This window comes from Cloeon dipterum, chromosome 3, assembly GCF_949628265.1.
Source record: "Cloeon dipterum chromosome 3, ieCloDipt1.1, whole genome shotgun sequence".
Classification (NCBI taxonomy): Eukaryota; Metazoa; Arthropoda; class Insecta; order Ephemeroptera; family Baetidae; genus Cloeon; species Cloeon dipterum.
Window position 1 is genome coordinate 1093274 of NC_088788.1, and position 19956 is coordinate 1113229.

Sequence of the window (19956 nt, forward strand, 5' to 3'; positions counted from 1 at the left end):
ATGAGCCGCGGATGAAGCCACAGAAATTAATTCTAAGCAGGTGAAAAGATGCCAATAAAGAATTTTTTGTTAACATTATGTGCTCTGAAAAGGCAAAGTTTGTTGCGTTTGAAGGAATTTCCAGGAAATTGTTGGTGCTTTTTTAATTCCTGAACAACGCACGCATTCCACTCATTTTTCCCTCTTCTCACTTTTGCTCCTCAAAAGAACGAACGATTTCCGAAACCACCCCTGACGATACGGGCCGTAGTCATGCCATCAAATAGCGAAAAAATGGTTTCGATGGCAAAACCTACGCCTCTCGCACGACAATCTTGACGTGCCGGTTGCATATTTGAGCTCAATGCAGCCGTTTTTTGGCTTACACTGCAGAAAATAGGGCTTGTCTTATGTTAATTAAATGGAATGAATGAAATCTAGAGGTCTCAGCCGCGAGATTTAAGGCGGGACCGGGCGGCTAAGCCGAATATTTCGCCCAATGGCTGGTGGCTGCCCTCGCGAACCAAAAATTGCCGGCTAACGCGGCGCAGCGCTGCTTGCTGAGCCCACTAATGATTATTTCTAATAATAAAGTTGGTTGAATTAATTATTTGAGGAACGTTAGCATCGAAAAAATATCGTGCAACCAAGTTTTGGTGAGCTTAAATGGCGACCCTGAATTCCTGAAATTGATAATTAATTAGTTTGCAGTCTCAGAAATTAATTTAATTTGGCAGAATTAATTGTTTTAGGCTCGTTCACGTCGAAAAAACTGTTATAACTAAAGGTTCTTATAGCAATTTTTAAATAGTTATATCAGGTAAAAAAACTGCCGATGGCTGCGGACGCTGGTGCCGCGGTCAATTGTGTCACTGAGCAATAAGAATCTATAATTAATTTTTTTTCATTTTACTGTTTTCGTTTTTGAACATTTCTTGTGTATATACTGTCAAAAATAAAAGCATTTTCGACGCAGCCACAGCACACGCCACCGCCGAAAGAGCAAAAAAAGCGATGATGCCGGCCAAACCGCATACTCAAACAGTCTTCAGGTTATGCGCGACCTGAGGAAGTTCGGTAACTTGCGTGGATTTAAAACCGCGTCGCCGTTCTTCGTAAAATGTGCCAGATATCGCATAAAATGCATTGAAAAAAGTATCTCAGGTCGCGGTACCCTGAAAACGGTCATTTATTGGCTATATTCTAGTTAAAAGTCGAAAAAGTGACTGTCCGATGAGAGGTCGTGCTCGAGGATAGCACGAACGGTTCTACGACTATTATGGGCATATATGCATTATAGTTTATGTTGCTCGGAGGACTGCTTTCAAGATTTAATTGCAAATAAAAGGCTCGTAACTCGTAAAGCAATGACAACTATTTGTTTATGTATTTTGTAACAAAATAGTAAGAATGATGATAATTGTAATGGTTAAATTATTTATTTTTCGTTTTCAAAAACATCAATCAAAGGAAAAACACTTGCATCGATATTACAGACTGTTGGTTTACGTTGGCGTGCCAGGAGTGGATCTTTATTTTGCTCCAATGAAAACATATGTCCGTATCTGCACAAATAAAATGTTTTCAAAATGACGCGGGATGAAAACTGACACCGAATTCAGTGCGCGGGTGCTTTTCTTTTGTACACCTGGTCAACCAAATGAGACAAGAAAACGTTTCAAAAATACGGAAATGCATAGTGAAGGTACTCAGGGACACAATTCAATGAAACTAGGTAACAATGTGTCTAAAACAATTAATTCAATGAATTAAACAAAGAAAGATCACTCTCCGGTACTACTTTCTAATTAATTCGCAATTTCAGGTACTCAGGTTCACGATTAATATTCACCGAAACTTGATTGCACGATTTTTTTTATGCTACCTTGCCTCAAATATTTAATTCAACCAACTTTGTTACTAGAAATCATTAGTGGGCTCAGCAAACAGCGCAGCGCCGCGTTGGCCGGCGAATTTCGGGTTGTGAGGGAAGCCGCCCACCGCTGGGCAAAATATTCGGCTTAGCCGCCCGGTCCCGCCTTAAATCTCGCGGCTGAGACCTCTAGATTTCATTCACTCCATTTAATTAACATAATAAAACGCCCTATTTTCTGCAGTGTAAGCCAAGGAACGGCTGCGTTGAGCTCAAATATGCAACCGGCACGTCAAGATTGTCGTGCGAGAGGCGTAGGTTTTGCCATCGAAACCATTTTTTCGCTATTTGATGGCATGACTACGGCCCGTATCGTCAGGGGTGGTTTCGGAAATCGTTCGTTCTTTTGAGGAGCAAAAGTGAGAAGAGGGAAAAATGAGTGGAATGCGTGCGTTGTTCAGGAATTAAAAAAGCACCAACAATTTCCTGGAAATTCCTTCAAACGCAACAAACTTTGCTTTTTCAGAGCAGATAATTCGAACAAAAAATTCTTTATTGGCATCTTTTCACTTCCTTAAAATGAAATTCTGTGGGGGTAAACTTGAGAATAGTTTATCTTTCGTTAAAAGCTGCTCGTTTCCTATTTTCGTATAATCTTTAAAATATCAAAAACTCGATTGAAATGTACGATACGAGTACAAAATTTCCTGCACATCCCAATAAATGTGAAAAATTTTGGCTCTTCAATCACGAAGAAATAAAAAAATTTCTCACCACCTATTCAAAAGGTGCGATGGAAAACTGTTGCAGTAAACATATATGAAAATCGACCTGAGTGAAAGGAAAATGATTTTCCGAACAAATACTCGATTAAATTTTATTGAGAACGATCCAAAACCTTTTACGATTGAAGCCTCTGCTTGAGCGTTAACATATTCTGACATCTAGACCGTCGTCAGGATGATTGCGGGCAGAGTTTAACTCATACACCTGATCTATTATATTATTTTGGAATAAGCTGCGCAATTTCTGAGCCAGCCGCAGGAAACAGCTTTGAAGTATTAAACCATCGCATTTAGCATGCTGTCAAAATTAGCCTATCACCGTCCTTTCCCAGGTCTTGCCACCTGAAGGCTATTTTTTCGCATTTTTCCCGGTAAAATCACATATTTTTGCTCGCGGAGCTGCAGAGCGCACACGGCCGTTTCGCGGAACTCGATCGATTTTCCTTGGTTTTGGCGGAGACGCGCTGTGCGACCTGAAATACTTCATCCGCGGCTCATTTTTCGAGCACAACAGACAAATTAAAATGAATTTCTACGACTATGGGCATGTGAAAACTCAAACAATGCTGCTCGCAAGAGGAACATAAGCTTTAATTGCAAATAAAAGACTCGTAGCGCAATGACAATTATTTGTTCATCTGCTTTTCAACAAAAATAATCATTGTTATGGTTAAGTTGGTTATTTTTCTTTTTCAAAAACATGATTCATCTTCAAAACTCTTGCATCGATATCACTGAGCGGAGTAGGTTGGCAGGCGAGGAGTGGGTCTTCATTAGGTCCCGATTTATAAATACATCCGAATCTGCGTAAATAGGAAATGTTTATTTATAGAAGTGCTGTGATCAAAACAACTTTTGCACTTACTTGAAATCGGTTAATTTCGGAAGAAATGCACACGCACTCTTCAAAACATTCGCCAACGCTTCAGGGATTGGAACTTTATGATACACGTGTAAAGTGTGCAGGTTTTTTAAAATTTGCTTTTCTCGAATCAAAGAGTTGAGTTTCCAAAGACCATCATTTTTCTTGTAGAAAATCCGCGAGACCAACTTGACCTTTTCAAGTTTTGGCGCTGATAAAATTGTGGACAAAGCCATGCTGTCTGGATAATTACTTCCATCAGGAATGTGGCTGTGACTATGCATTAAAAAAATCTCAGTTTAATAATTACAGGGCCAATCTGATACTTACTAGGCATTTTCCAATTCGAGTTCCTTCAGCTCCGCAAAAAATTCTATTTTCGATGGTGCCGTTTTGAAAAGCGTGTTGAGCAGTGACAATTTTTCAAGTTTCGGACAGTGCTTGAAAATCAATTCCAAATCTATTGTAATCAATTTATTATCGTGTCCCAAATAAATTGATTGCAGCTTTTGTCCATAGCAGATCAAATACTTCTTAATAACAGCGCTGCCGCACGGAATAAACAATTGAAGCTGTTTAATATTGTCGTATTTTGGCATCAAATTCTCTGCCAAAGAAGAATTCTTAATAGCCTTAACCTTTAAAACAAAATACTGTTTAGAGAGGTGTATTTTTAAATTAACAATCTAAAATAATCAGAGAGCAAAAAATACGTACCGTTAGACAGGTGACTTTTGGAAAAAAAGTGGGCATTGCTTCAACTTCTTCTGCACTATACTTTTCCAGGTCCACACAAACGTGTCGCAGATTTGAGCCTCCAGGGGAGTTCAAACAATAATAATATCTATTTTCATACTCTCTGATGTGCATCCACTTCATTTCGTTCAGATCATATTGAACCACTTCGAGGTTTGGAAGTTTTCGGGTGCAAAAAGTACCCAACCAATCGTTTTCTTTACGAGGGCATTCGATAATCAATTCTTTCAAATTGCAAAAACTGCTCAATACTTCTTTCGGGGCTGGCTGGTATTTTTCCTTGCGATAAACACACTCTACTTGAACGTACTCCAGTCTTGAAAGATTTTTGCATATTTTAAGCAAATCCTTTAAATCAATGGAATACAATTTCACTTGTAGCCTGTTTAATTTTTGCAATTTCATGAGTGATTGCACCATTTCTTGACGAAAATTATTAGTATCTTGTTCATGAGTATGCCTGCTGCACTTGTAAAATGGATTGTTTGCATCTATAATGAGAGTCTCCACTTGCGGTGCGCGAGTTTCTATTTGTTTTAAAAGTTCAACGCACCATTTTATTGCCTGAAAATAAAAGTTTATATTTTCACTTCATGTTAAAGACTGTGATAAAAATAAAACGGTTACCATTTCGATTTTCCCGTTTTTATACCGATCAGGAGAAAAGGACAAAATGCCGTTCAACTCGATGTATCGGGTTCTTGGGCTCAGCAGCAATGGGAAGATCGCTTTCAAATTTTTAAATTCCTCTTTCTGTCCCTGTCCGTCCAAACACCTCTTCTTCATTAAATATTGCAGAATTTTGTCTCTCAAAACTCCAGCTGCAAAATATGAACTGATCGATGGTCTTCAAATATTAGAATTACTCACGCAAATTTTCCAGTTTCTCCAGCTCATCAGGATGTTTTCTATAAAACGTCAGTTGCTCCGAAATCTGTCGAACAGCGAGTTGCTGCAAACCGAGGTTTCTCCTCCGCAGATTTCGGAGCCGCTTCTTGGTCAGCCGCAATGCGTCCGCCGTAGACAGCGTAGCGACATTTTTAGATGTCACCCAAGAAAAGAGAGTCCGAAAGATTTCCATTGTTTCGATTCTTTCAAATGCCAAGAAATTTATAAATCGATTTCCTTTTATATCTGAATAGCTGTGCCACATGATAACTCATTTCCGTAAAAGAAGAAAATATTTTGAATTCCCTCACAAACACTTCTTGTTATTAAAATGTGCAAATTTTTACAAAATATTTCTACTTTTAAATGGCATTTGTTTAGAACGAATTATTTTCATAAATCACGATAATAGTGTGAATTAGACGCATAATATAGGTCACGGCAATAATTAAAAAGTATATTTTTATAGACAAATATTTTTAAATTAAGTTCAAATTAATAGAGCACACAGCTAGTTCAAAAATGTTTTATTTTTAGGTGGTTGAAGGGGGTGGAACCCTTGAGCTCGTCAGTTGCGTCAAGTTACGAGTTTGTCAATATTGTTATACTTTTGCTCGGTGCAAACGAGAAGTTTTCACGAAGGCTGATCCAAAATTCTCTGTCGCTAATAATTTGAATTTTGTTTTCGAGGTAAAGCCAAGAGGCCTGCGCGCCAGAAACTGCTGCTTTTTGGTACGAGAGCAAGTGATATTAATTTTATTTTACAATTTTTCGACTCACTCCACGAGCCAAAAATATGTCATTCTGCCGACTAAAACGCGAAAAAACAGCCTTCAGGTGGCAAGACCTGGGACAAGCAGTGGTAGATTCTTTTGCTTTCTTCGCCACTTAAAAATTTGTATGTTTAAAATACGTTTAGTTTGAATAACAAGATTACAATGCCAAAACTCAACAATATATATGTATATTAGACTGCCCTCTTTTGAATACAGCAGTTTGCTAAATGAAATGACCAGAAGGTTTGGAGAAAAATTCTATCTGCAGCCGCAGCAACGCCAACGAAGCCAACCTCTACGTCAATTGAACCTGATATTCAATAAGTAAGAGGAAAAATTATATAATATCTTGATGATACGAATGCCTTTTTTGAAATAAATAATAACGCGAAAATAAGCTGGCTCTAACAGGTAATGCAAAGCTTTGAACCGCGAAATCGGCCATCTCTCGGGCGAGGCGTATGACCACATTGTCCGCCTGCCAGGGTACGAAAAACAGAAATACTAAAAATAAAATGCACACAAGAGGCACAAAAGTTTTCGAAAACAAGGCTTTCTTTAAACAATAACGAGATTAAATGGGTTTTTAAACAAAATTAAACCAGACGAAAATTCTGCTGGCAAACTTAGTTATTTTTCATTTTCAAAAACCCCACACATCTCACAAACACACGTATCTTTAATACTGATCCATGGAGTCGATGCGCATGAAAGGAGTGGATCTTCAAATTGTTTTCTATATCCAAATCTACAAAAAGGAAAATGTTTCTAACAAAAAATTTGAAAAAACTTCCTTTGCTACTTACTTGAAATCAGTTAATTTCGGAAGAAATGCGCAAGCGTTCTTCAAAACATTATCCCAACATTTTAATGCGTCGGCATTTTCTTCCATTGCATAATTAAAATAGACGTGTAAAGTGTGCAGGTTATTTAAAATTCGATTTTGGTGAATCAACGAATTGAGTTTCAAAAGATCATTCTGGTTGAAAACCCTCGCTTCCAACAAGACTTTTTCAAGTTTTGGCGCTGACAAAATGCTGGAGAAAACCATGGTTTCTGGATCAGGCATTGCTACACCAACTAGGCTATGTACATATTTTTAAAAAATTGGAATAATAATTACAGCGAATGTCTGATACTTACTGATGAAATTTCATTTCGAGTTCCTTTAGCTCCGCAAAATATTCTTTTTTTGATGACGGCGTTTGTAAAAGCACGTTGAACAGTGACATTTTTTCAAGTTGCGGACAATGCTTCGAAATCAATCCCAAATCAATTATTAAATTTTCCTCATCGAGTCCCAAATAAATTGATTGCAGATTTTGTCCTAAGGGGATCAAATACTTCTCAAAATATTCGTTGTTGAAAGGATTCAACAAATGAAGAGTCCTAATATTGTCGAATTTTGGCATCACATATTTCGTACTAAGCGTACACATAGCCTTAAAATTAAAAAAATACTATTTAACAATCAAGAGCGGTGTGTATGTTTAAATTAGGATTTAAAATAATCAGAGAGTTCCAAAATGATCAACAACTTACAATGAGACAGTTGACTTTTGGAAATAACTTGGGCATTGCTTCAACTTCTTCTGCACTATCCTCACAGAAGTCCACACAAATACTTCGCAGATTTGAGGCTTCAGAGAAGTCCACACCACGGTATCTATTGCCAATTGGTTCAATAGTGGCAATCCACTCCATTATTTTGTTCGGATCTTCTTTAACCACTTCAATGTTTGGAAGCTTTCGGGTGCACAAACAACCTAACCATTCATTAATGTCGGATTTGTAAATCAATTCTTTTAGGTTGCAAAAACTGCTAGATATGTCTTCAGGGGTTGGTTGGTCGTTGCCTCTGTGTTCCAAGTAACCGACATTGACGTACTGTAGTCTCGGAAGATTTTTGCAAATTTTCAGCAAATCGGTTAGATGAATCGTATTCAAGCTGGCGTTTAGCCTTTTCAATTTTTGCATTTTCATGAGTGATTGCACCATATCATGATTGAACACGGTATTTCTTAAATAAATTGCCTCTGTGTCAAAAGGATTGTTTCGCTGTATGACGAGAGTCTCCACTTGCGGAGCTCGTGTTTCTATTTGTTTTAAAAGTTCAACGCACCATTTTATTGCCTGAAAATAAAAGTTTATGTTTTCACGTCACGTTGAAGACTGTGATAAAAATAAAACGGTTACCTTTTCAATATTGCCATTTTTATACCGATCAGGAGAAAAGGACAAAATGCCGTTCAACTCGATGTAGCGGGTTCTTGCGCTCAGCAGCAACGGGAAGATCTCTTTCAAATTTTCAAACTCCATTTTGTCTCCTTCCCTGTCCAAACACCTCTTCTTCATTAAATATTGCAGAATTTTGTCTCGCAAAACTCCAGCTGCAAAATATGAACTGATGTCTATCAAATATTATAATCAAAACAATTTACTCACGCAAATTCTTCAGTTTCTCGAGCTCATCAGGATGTGTTAAATAAAATGTCAGTTGCTTCAAAATTATTCGAACAGTGAGTTGCTGCAAACCGAGGGTTTTCCTTCGCAGATTTTGAAGACGCTTCTTGGTCAGCTGCAACTCGTCCACCGTAGACATTTTAGTGAAATTTTCAAGTATATAAAGTTTGAAAGAATTCCAAAGAAGTGATTCTTCCAAATGCCAAGAAATGTATGATTTATTTTCCTTTTAAACGGCTTTCCCCTGCCACATTAATTTCTATGAAAACTTTAATTCCCTCACAAAAACATGTTATTGAAATAATATAATTTGTACAAAACATGTTTTTAGTTTTAATTTATACATTTGTATTGATTGAGTTGTTTCCATGAAACACGAACGAGAGGAAAATTCATAAACTATAATTTGAACTCGTCCAGATGAACAATGCAAATATCACGGTGGCAATGTTTGCGGCTGCACCACTCACATGCATTATTGTGGCTTTCGTGGACGTGAAAACGTGCTAATGAGCAGCACTTTTTCTTCCTTATCGAGGAATTTATTCTCGCGGCTGGTAATGTTAATCGCAACCTGGAAGGGACAATGTCCAGGGCTGCAGACGCGTCCACCGATGATGTTCTTTGAATTGGCTACAAATTGTTTTCATCATCTTCAGCATCAAAAATTAAATGTTTAACAAACCGTGAGAGGTAATTAATTTAAAGGCAATTTTAATAGAATTTTAATATTTGCCATAACATTTTTAAGTTCGAATCAACTTTTCAAACGGCTTTTTCAGGAAAATAAACAAGAAATTGTATTTCAACTTTCCCTTCAGCTCGTCAGGAATGAATCAAAAACGAGATTCGAGTTGTGAATGTGGTCAATATTTGTTGTTGCTCGTCACTTTTCCCTTTTTCTAATTTCAATTTCATTTTAATTAAAAATAAAGCTCATTTTAAATTGTTTCAAAATCAGGAAATGCGGAACGCGAATAGAACAACGTAGAGTTCAAACTTCTTCACAATGCAGTGGTCTGGTAATATTTTGACTCAATTGGAAATTGAAAATGAGAAATTTCTTCACGCGGATAAAATTGCAGGCGCCGCTTCCATGATCTGGATTGTTTTGTTTATGCTGTTGATGGTCATTGCTGGATTGGCGTATTATAACTGATTCCTCAAAACTAAACCACGATCAAAGGAAGAAGAGACTTTTCGCCAAGTGGACTGTGAATCCCAGGCCGACTCGGTGCCCCTGCTCGCAGTCAGCGATAAAAAGTCAAATTCAGAGATAGAAGCAGCTCGACAGCCAAGACTGAATTGGATAATCAAAGAAAAAATCGTTTATTAAAATACAGAAACTCTAAAGGTTCGAATTTATTAATAAAAATGCTATATGAAAGATAATTTTTCTTTGTTTTGTTTTCCTGCTAGCCGAATCAAATGCATATCTGATGAGGGCCCGTGGTCGATGATAGCATGGTCGGTCGAATTCTTAAAACAATTGCATTCCAATGAAGAGGTCTAGATGTCAGAATATGTTAACGCTCTAGCAGAGGCTTCAATCGTAAATGGTTTTGGATCGTTCTCAATAAAATTTAATCGAAAAATCATTTTCCGTTTATTCAGGTCGATTTTCATGTCTGTTTACTACAACAGTTTTCCATCGCACCTTTTGAATAGGCGGTGAGAAATTTTTTTACTTCTTCGTGATTGAAAAGCCAAAATTTTTCACATTTATTGGGATGTGCAGGAAATTTTGTACTCGTTTCGTTCATTTCAATCGAGATTTTGATATTTTAAAGATTATAAAATAGGAAACGAGCAGCTTTTAACGAAAGATAAACTATTCTCAAGTTTACCCCCACAGAATTTAATTTTAAGGAGGTGAAAAGATGCCAATAAAGAATTTTTTGTTGACATTATGTGCTCTAAAAAGGCAAAGTTTGTAGCGTTTGAAGAAAATTACAGGAAATTTTTTGTGCTTTTTGAATTCCTGAACAAAACACGCATTCCACTCATGTTTCTCTCTTCTCACTTTTGCTCCTCAAAAGAACGAACGATTTCCGAAACCACCCCTGACGATACGGGCCGTAGTCATGCCATCAAATAGCGAAAAAATGGTTTCGATGGCAAAACCTACGCCGCTTGCACGACAATCATGACGTGCCGGTTGCATATTTGAGCTCAACGCAGGCGTTTCTTGGCTTAAACTGCAGAAAATAGGGCGTTTTATTTTGTCAATTAAATGGAATGAATGAAATCTTGCGGCCTCAGCCGCGAGAATTAAGCCGGGAGCTAAGCCGGATATGTTGCCCAGCGGCTGGCGGCTGCCCTCGCAGCCTGAAATTCGCCGGCCAACGCGGCGCTGCGCTGTTTGCTGAGCCCAATAATGATTTCTAATAATAAAGTTGGTTGAATTAAATATTTGAGGCAAGGTAGCATAAAAAACCGTGCAATCAAGTTTCGGTGAATTTTAATCGTGACCCTGAGTACCTGAAATTGCGAATTAATTAGAAAGCAGTACCAGAGAGTGATCTTTCTTTGTTTAATTCACTGAATTAATTGTTTTAGACACATTGTTACCTAGTTTCATTGAGTTGTGTCCCTGAGTACCTTCACTATGCATTTACGTTTTTTAAAACATTTTCTTGTCTAATTTCGTTGCCCAGGTGTACAAAAGAAAAGCACCCGCGCACTGAATAACTGATCGGTGACACAGTTTTCATCCCGCATCATGTTTTATGCGAGATGAAGTAGCATTGTGGTGCAAAAAATATATTTCAATCCATCATTATCATACTTTGAACGACTGCCTTTTTTCGTATAATATGCCTCTTTCTTATAAATGGCTCATATATAATACAAATGTAATTTACAGCTACAAGTATTTAGAACAAATTTCATTATCCAGTAATTGTTTTTTTGTGAGGGTACTTAAAATGTTTTCTTTTCACGGAAATGAGTAATCATGGGGCCCAGCTCATCAGCAGAGAAAACCGTTTAATAGGAAATTGAATAACACATTTCTTGACAGTTGAACAAATCAGTTCGAACAATTTTGAACTCTCTTTTAATTGTGCGTAGTTTGTAAATTTCGCTACGATGTCTACCGTGAACGAGTTGCAGCTGATGACCAAGAAGCGGCTCCAAAATCTGCGTAGGAGAAGCCTCGGTTTGCAGCAACTCGCAGTTCAAATAATTTTGAAGCAACTGACATTTTATAGAACACATCCTGATGAGCTGGAGAAATTGAAGAATTCGCGTGAGTAAATTGTTTTGATTCTAATGTTTGAACGACATCAGCTCATATTTTGCAGCTAGCATTTTGCGAGAAAAATTTTTGCAAGTTTTAATGAAGAAAGAGTGTTCGGACTTGGACGAGCAAGGAGAGAAAATGGAGTTTGAAAATTTGAAAGAGATCTTCCCTTTGCTGCTGAGCCCAAGAACCCGATATATCGAGTTGAACGGCATTTTGTCCTTTTGTCCTGACCGGTATAAAGTCGAAAAGGTAACCGTATTACCATACAAGCATTAACACGAAGTGAAAACATATTTTTTGGTTGTTAGGTTACACAGTGGTGCGTCCAACTTTTGAAACAATTAGAAACACGGGCTCCGCAAGTGGAGACTCTCGTCATACAACGAAACAATCCATTTTACCGGTGCTCTTTGACTCATATACAATATAATCATTTTTATCAAGAAATGGTGCAATCATTCATGAAATTGCAAAAATTAAACAGGCTACAAGTCGACTTTTATGCCATTCAATTCAACGATTTGCTTAAAATAAGCAAAAAACTTTCAACACTGCAGTACATCAATGTCGGGTGTGTTTATTACAGCGGAGAATACGAGCCAGCCCCTGAAGATGTATCGAGCAGTTTTCGCAACCTGAAAGAATTGATTTTCGAATGCCCTGAAGAAAACAATTGGTTGGGTTGTTTGTGCACCCAAAATCTTCCAAACATTGAAGTGGTTCAATATGATCCAAACAAAATAATGAACTGGACTTACTTAAGAAGCTTTGACAATAGATATCAGGGCTTGAACTTCCATGGAGCCTCGAATCTGCGACACATTTGTGTGGACCTGGAAAAGTATAGTACAGAAGAAGTTGAAGCAATGCCCACTTTATTTCCAAAAGTCATTTGTCTAATGGTACGTATATTTTGCTCTTTGGTGCTTTCTGGTTAATTATCTTAATTTAAACATACACCTGTTTAAAAAGTTCATATTTTATACCTTTAAAGGTTCAGAATACGCATAGGTTGGGAAAGAATGTGATGCCAAAATTTGACAATATTAGACAGCTTCAATTGATGAATCCTCACGGCAGCGGAGTTTTTGAGTATTTGATCACATACGGACCAAAGCTGCAATCAATTTATTTGGGACACGATCATGAATTGATAACAATAGATTTGGAATTGATTTTCAAGCACTGTCCGAAACTTGAAAAATTGTCAATGATCAGCACGCTTTTTAAAACGCCACCATCAAAAATAGAATTTTTTGCAGAGCTAAAGGAACTCGAATTGGTAATTCCCTGGTAAGTATCAGATTGGCACTGTAATTGAAAAATAAGATTTTTTTTTTAATATATAGTTACAATCGATCTGATGGAACTCATGATGCAGAACACATGCTTTTGTCCACACTCTTATCGGCACCAAAACTTGAAAAGGTCAAATTGGAATCGTGGGCCTACAACGAAAATGATCTTTGGAAACTCAACTCGTTGATTCAAGAAAATCGAATTTTAAAAAACCTTCACACTTTGCACGTCTATTTTACGTGTTTAATCCCCGAAGCTTGGCTGAATGTTATGAAGAGTGCGTGTGCATTTCTTCCGAAATTAACCGATTTCCAGTAAGTAGCAAAAGTTGTTTTTCGGTCACACTTCTTTGAAAACATTTTATTTGTACAGATACGGACATATGTTTTCATTGGGGCAAAATAAAGATCCACTCCTGGCACGCCAACGTAAACCAACAGTCTGTAATATCGATGCAAGTGTTTTTCCTTTGATTGATGTTTTTGAAAACGAAAATTAAATAATTTAACCATTACAATTATCATCATTCTTACTATTTTGTTACAAAATACATAAACAAATAGTTGTCATTGCTTTACGAGTTACGAGCCTTTTATTTGCAATTAAATCTTGAAAGCAGTCCTCCGAGCAACATACTTTAATTCATATATGCCCATAATAGTCGTAGAACCGTTCGTGCTATCCTCGAGCACGACCTCTCATCGGACACGTCTCTTTTTCGACTTTTAACTAGAATATAGCCAATAAACGACCGTTTTCAGGGTACCGCGACCTAAGATACTTTTTTTAATGCATTTTATGCGATATCTGGCACATTTTACGATGAACGGCGACGCGGTTTTAAATCCACGCCAGTTACCGAACTTCCTCAGGTCGCGCATAACCTGAAGACTGTTAGAGTATGCGGTTTGGCCAGCACCATCGCTAATTTTTTGCTCTTTCTGCGGTGGCGTGCGCTGTGGCTGCGTCGAAAATGCTTTTATTTTTGTCAAAATTCTGCCAATCGCAGACCCTCGTTGGATGCGTCTCGGTCTGTGCTTCAACCTGGCCTAACCTGATCAGGCACCCGCAGGGCCAAGTGTTGTTTTTATATTTATAAAGTATTTGCCTCTTGCACATAATTATCATGTTTTATAAAATAACTCATTCAATACGATGAAGAATTAAATTACTAAATACATCTCTTTATTTTGAGATCTGGGAAACAAATTCAGTTTTGACGGTCGACCTTCGATTTCGGTGAAACTGGCTCTAAATCGCTGAGGGGCACTTCCACCAAGCAGGTCGGGGATGCGCAGTTCAAGAGGCGAGAAGTCTCTTCCTCTTTGAAGTCATCCTCTAATTGTGGAGTAATTATTTTGTTGCATAGGCCGCAATAATAAATCTCCAGTTCAGCAACAATCACTAGCAGCAAGCAAATAATCATCCAGAGAATGCAATCGCCAGCTGGAATTATATATGCGCATGAAATGATTATATCGTTTGATTTAAGCCAAAATGTTATACCAGAGCACTGCATTGAGAAGAATTTGAAATTCTCATCCGTGCTTCCTGGGCCTGATTCTGTAAAATTTAAAATCAGCTCTTAATTTAAAGCTCACCAAAAACAAAATAAATTTCAGACATGCTTAAAAATTAAATTTATTTTAATTAAAAGGCAGGGAGCGATATTTGGAGCGATAAATTCCCCAATTGCAGAAAGTAGGAGGAATTCCTAAAAGAAATACTCACTCTCCGTGTAAAGGTGCTGAATCTTAAGGGAGGTGACAAATATAAAAATTATGCCTAAGAACGCAAGCCAAGTGATTGTGAGAGCCATGGTTTCTGCTTTCTGATCAAGAGTTGCCTCGAATGTTACAAGAGATTTGATCAGTGAGCAGTGAATGACCTTTGCCTCTTAAATTGTTTAAACAAACGTTATAAATAAATATTTGTTCTTCCCTCTCCTCTTGATATAGCCATTTATGCCAAGCATTTAAATTTAATTTGGAGAGAAATTCATTGCGTTTAAATGATTTATCATCTATGAAATTAATTCCATTTGCCACCGGTAAAAAGGAAAGACAGAATTTAAACTGTTAAAAATAGCACTTTTATTATTAATAACAAATAGTTGGAGATCTGGGTAACTCAACCCAATTCAGTTTTTGGAAAAATGAAGCGCTATTTGAGTAATGCATATCGAACGAAAGGCCGATGAATTCCTTAATCACTTCTTAGATATTCGAGCAATTCACTCAAATTTTCTGCGGTAACAATTTATTATTTTCTCTCCTCGAACTAAAAAATTAATGTTCGCAGCTTTTCTTTTAGAGCCTAAATTTTAATTCAGATTTTTATTTATTTTATGAGCCTGTTCATGAGCCCTCTAATTTAATTTTTAAAATGTCAGGAGAATTACGGACAATGTTTGGTTCACCAGGAAAACACAAAACGATGAAAAACTCTTTCATGGAATATTATTTAACAACAATGAACAACTGTTAAATTTAATAACGTTTTTATTAATAAATTAACTAGAGGTTTTGTAGATTAAATAACGACTTTTTTCATTGATTGTTTGTAGCTCGTAGCAATCCTGTCTTGACTTTCGACCTGACTTTGACTTTTTATCGCAGATTGCGAGCAGGGGCACCGAGTCGGGTGGGAATTTGCGGTACACAGGGTGAATTGGGCGGAAATTCTCTTCTTCCTCTAATCCGGCTGATTTAGTTTTGACGAGTCGGTTGTAATACGCCACCTCCAATCCAGCAATCACCGTCAACAGCAAACACAAAACAATCCAGATCACGGAAGCGGCGCCTGCAATGGAATTTTACGCGCGTGAAATAAATTTCTCGATTTTATTTTCATTTGAACCAAATTATTACCAGAACACTGCATTGTGAAGAAGTTGTAGCCTTCCGGCGTGGTTCTATTCGTTGCCGCATTTCCTGATGCTGATTCTGTAACAGTTTAAAAGCCAGCTCTTATTTTCTAGTTCACCAACAAAAAAAATGTTCATAAGAGGAAAAATTACGGTCCCATATTCTCAATAAGCGGAATTACTCACTGAATGTGGAGATATTCTGAACCATAAATGAGGCGATAATTACAAAAATTATGCCAAAGCTCGAAAGCCAAGTGATTGAGAGACGAGCCATGGTTTCTGTTCTATTCAAAGCGTTGCCTCGAATGTTAAGAGATTTGAACAGTGAGTTGCACTGAATAACCTTTAATTCCCTCTGAAATTGTTTTGTTTAAACAAACATTTAAAATAAATATTTGTCATTTTCTCTCCTGTTGAGATAGCCATTTTTATCAAAGTATTTAAATTATTAACCATCTATAAAATTTATGCCGTTTGTAAAGAAAAGAGAGCTACCAAAAAGATTTAATTTTATGCAGAGAAAATATTAAAATACTAGAGTTATATCCAGAATAGTTTCTTTCTTTTCGAGCAAGAAGAACAGTTAAATTCACTGCAGTCTCATCCCGAATTTTTCAAAAATAACAGAAATAACAACGCTCGCACTGCATTCGGAGAGAATTATTTTAAATTATAGACGCGTTTGACGAAATCGTTGAATGAAATACCACCCGCGCTACGAGTCTGTTTTGCGGAACAGTTTTCCTCGCTTCGCAAGGCGTACGTGTTTGTTTGTTAAGTTTTTAAATTGTTTGTTTATTCATATGTTTTGTATCTCCTGAGCAAAGTCTCAACACGTAGATTGTCCTCACTCCTCAATTTCTTTTGTTGAGAATAAACAAGCCAGGTTCAAAGTCGGAAAATTTATTCTATTTCAGCGCATAATGATCGATTATTCATTTAAAAGTTTTCACCAAACACCTCGTATACATTTTTAATTTGATTCATAATCCAATCCACTATCGACGATAAGCCTTATCTTTTTATCGCCAAAGCTCAACGTCTTCAATTTCTTGGGCCAGGTCTTCTCTATTTTAGGCCTATAGCAGGATATGTGCGAGAAAATTGAAAAGATGATGACCACACTCGAGATCACCGTCACAACAATCCAGAATTGGCAATTTCCTGAAACAAAAATCATCAATTTAAAATTAATTATTTAATTGCACTTATGGTTGGAGACATACCTGAAGTATAACACTTGCTAGTTTTATTATGCACGGTCTCTTCAAAAACAACAATGATTTCTTCCGGCTGATGGCCTGCTATTATATTTTCTATCTTCTCTTTGGGTAACATTTTCTGGTCATCTCTTACTAATCTGGACGAAGGGTGGTCAACAGGCAAGGATGGTTTAACAGGCTCTTGTGGATTTACATCTTTGCAAAGTTCCATTTTGTAACTCCACTTGCACTGCGGAGTGTGTATTTCATTTAGTAATATTTTTTAAATTTAAAGACGGTGTTTGACGTTGATTCTGAGCCCACCAATCGATTCCTGAGGGTCGAATTCGGTATAGTGGATCCGACCAAAAAGCCCAGCGCGACGTATGGGAACTCTTTTTCCCGCCAAAAACAATATGAATGCGAGAAGTGCGCATGCGTTGGAGCTAGCTGGATGTGACAAAGAAGTCATTCGTGCAGGCGGTCTCTCTGCAAGTGCTCAAATCGACTCTAACGCATGCGCAGCTCTCGTAAATACGTTCATATTGTTTTGGCGGGAAAAAGTTCACACGTCGCGCTGCACTTTTTGGTCGGAAAAAATATCAGCGGTACCTAATTCAACCCACAGGAATCGATTGGTAAGCTAAGAAACTTCTTCAAAGACGGTATTCAACTAAAAAAAATCGGTAAATGTGGGCGTGGTTCCTAGGAACTTTTAAATAAGAGGCGTAGCACATGTTGCAAAGCTCTTGGTAATAGTAAAATTGTGAGAAAAATCGATGGAATTTTGGAAAGGAGGCAGTGGTTCTCCGGGAAACTGAAAAGAAGGCGTGGCACGGAAAACATTTAACGATTTTACAAGGTGAGCTCGCGGGAAACTCGAATTGGGGGCGTGATTTTTAGGAAAATTAGAAAAGAAGGTTTGGAATGTGTCACAAAGACCGGGAAAATAAAAACAAACTCGACTCAGAATTGACGGAAAATTTTAAAATGGGGGCGTGGTTCTCCGGAAATTTTAAATTTGAGGCTTAGCATGCGTTGGAAAGTGCAGGAAATCCGTAAAATATTTCAATTGAGCTAAAAAATGGCGGGAATTTTGAAATGAAGGCGTGTTTTCTAGGAACATTAATGAAGGGGCGTGGCAAGTGTTGCAAAGCGCTGGGAAATCGTAAAATTTGCATTTTTACAGCATCTTTGAATATATCAAATCTAATTCGACCCTCAGGAATCGATTTTTGTGGTCAAAAACTTTGCCAAAGCTCACCTTTAAGTGTTTGGCGGCTGCCATGCAATGTTTTTCATCCTCGTACAGATCGCACCGAGTAATCGGCATCAAAACTAGGGTAGAGAAGGTCCTAAAGTTGAAAATGGAATAGTGGTTGGAAAAGTAAATGTCGTGATAGATCCACGTTTCTTCGACGCTGTTATCTATCAGGAGATTTTGGCATTATTACGATTATTTCATATCATAATAAATGAGAAAATGAATTACCCTCGTGGATGAGATCGCGTACGTGTTTTAGACCGATGTGGACGTGTCCTCTTTTCATATAAGTAAACAAACTGATGTCTATAGGAATTTTCTTGTAAAAGAAAATCATGCGGCCTTCGTGCGTCAATTTCGCTTGAAAGGAAAAGGTTCCTACTTGCAAGTTCGTGTCCAGATTTTCCCATTGCACGATCAGTGATTTTTCTGTTATTTAAAATAATCAGGACGGAAATTTATTTCACAGTTCATTTTACCTTGAACAATCCAGCTGACTGAGCTTTTTTCATTTGTAAGGAAATTCGGGACTTTCAAAGGCGCAATATACGCTTCCGGGTGAGACCGGTCCATCACAATATTAATGTAGCCATCCTTCATGACCACCACTTCTCTGACTGAGTGGCCGTAAAATGGGAAGTCGAATGGCAGCAACACAACCTGACAAATCAGTTTATAATTATTTTTGTTCATTTATATTTATAAAAATAAAATAATTATACCTTGGAGAAACAGTCGGGATGGCTGCAATCTTGTCGATTTAAATCAATGGAGTTTCTATTATTATCCTCTGCAGGTATGTCCAGCCACATATTCTCGGCCAATTCCTTGTCAGTAACAAAGTTGCTCATGTAGAAATCGTGAAAGTGATTTTCGAGTTTCATGGAGCTGCTCGGGATTATAGGAGGTGGCGTTCCTCTCGAATTTCCAGCTGTAGACATTGGCGTTTTAAAATAAACCGAGTAATTTGGTTTCAAATATTCAAACTTACGCTTGCAAAAGGCCTTAGGCAGAATCGCCAAGAGAGAAATGAGGAAAATCCAAAGCATCCTAAGGAATTTTCTTTGAGCAACTCTCGTCATTTTCTCTTCGAAGGTATCTCGCAGTTATGCTTCTTCTCTTCCCTAACGCCACAGTTGAAATGAACTTTATGCTCTTTTCAGCATGTGGAGGGAGGTTTGTTTTGTTATTTTAGGTACACAAATAAAGAATAAACGAAATTTGTTGTTTACACAGAGCAAATCACGGATATGTATGTGTATATAGCCTTTGAATAAACAGCTGTAGTAATTTTAATCTAAAATATAAATAAAGGAAAAAATTAAAAGAGTGTCTGTGACGAAGTTTTTGAGCACACCAATCGATTCCTCAGGGTCGAATTAGGTAAAATGGATGTTTTTTCCGTTAAAAAAAGTGCAGCGCGACGTGCGAATTTTTTTCCCGCCAAAACAATATGAACGTATTTCTGAGAACTGCGCATGCGTGAGAGCTGGTTTGAGCACTTGCAGAGAGACCGCCTGTGTAAATGACTTCTTTGTCAAGCTCTGACGCATGCGCACTTCTCGCATTCATTATTGTTTTGGCGGGAAAAAAATTCGCACGTCGCGCTGCACTTTTTGCTTCGAAAAAACATATATTTTACCTAATTCGACCCTCAGGAATTGATTGGTGTGCTCAGAAGCTTCCTCAAAAA

General features: G+C 37.5%; 1 protein-coding gene across 1 annotated transcript; it reads right to left on the reverse strand.

The window, feature by feature from the left end:
- Positions 1-16762: 16762 nt before the first annotated feature.
- On the reverse strand, positions 16763-19595 carry LOC135940358 (plexin domain-containing protein 2-like). Its single transcript, XM_065485201.1, has 7 exons — positions 19255-19595; positions 18986-19194; positions 18743-18923; positions 18492-18692; positions 18264-18427; positions 17024-17249; positions 16763-16961 (listed from the first exon to the last, which is right to left on the reverse strand). Exons 1-7 carry the CDS (start codon positions 19343-19345, stop codon positions 16771-16773), a joined length of 1263 nt encoding a protein of 420 aa, XP_065341273.1. The 5' UTR covers positions 19346-19595; the 3' UTR covers positions 16763-16770.
- Between the last annotated feature and the right edge of the window lie 361 nt (positions 19596-19956).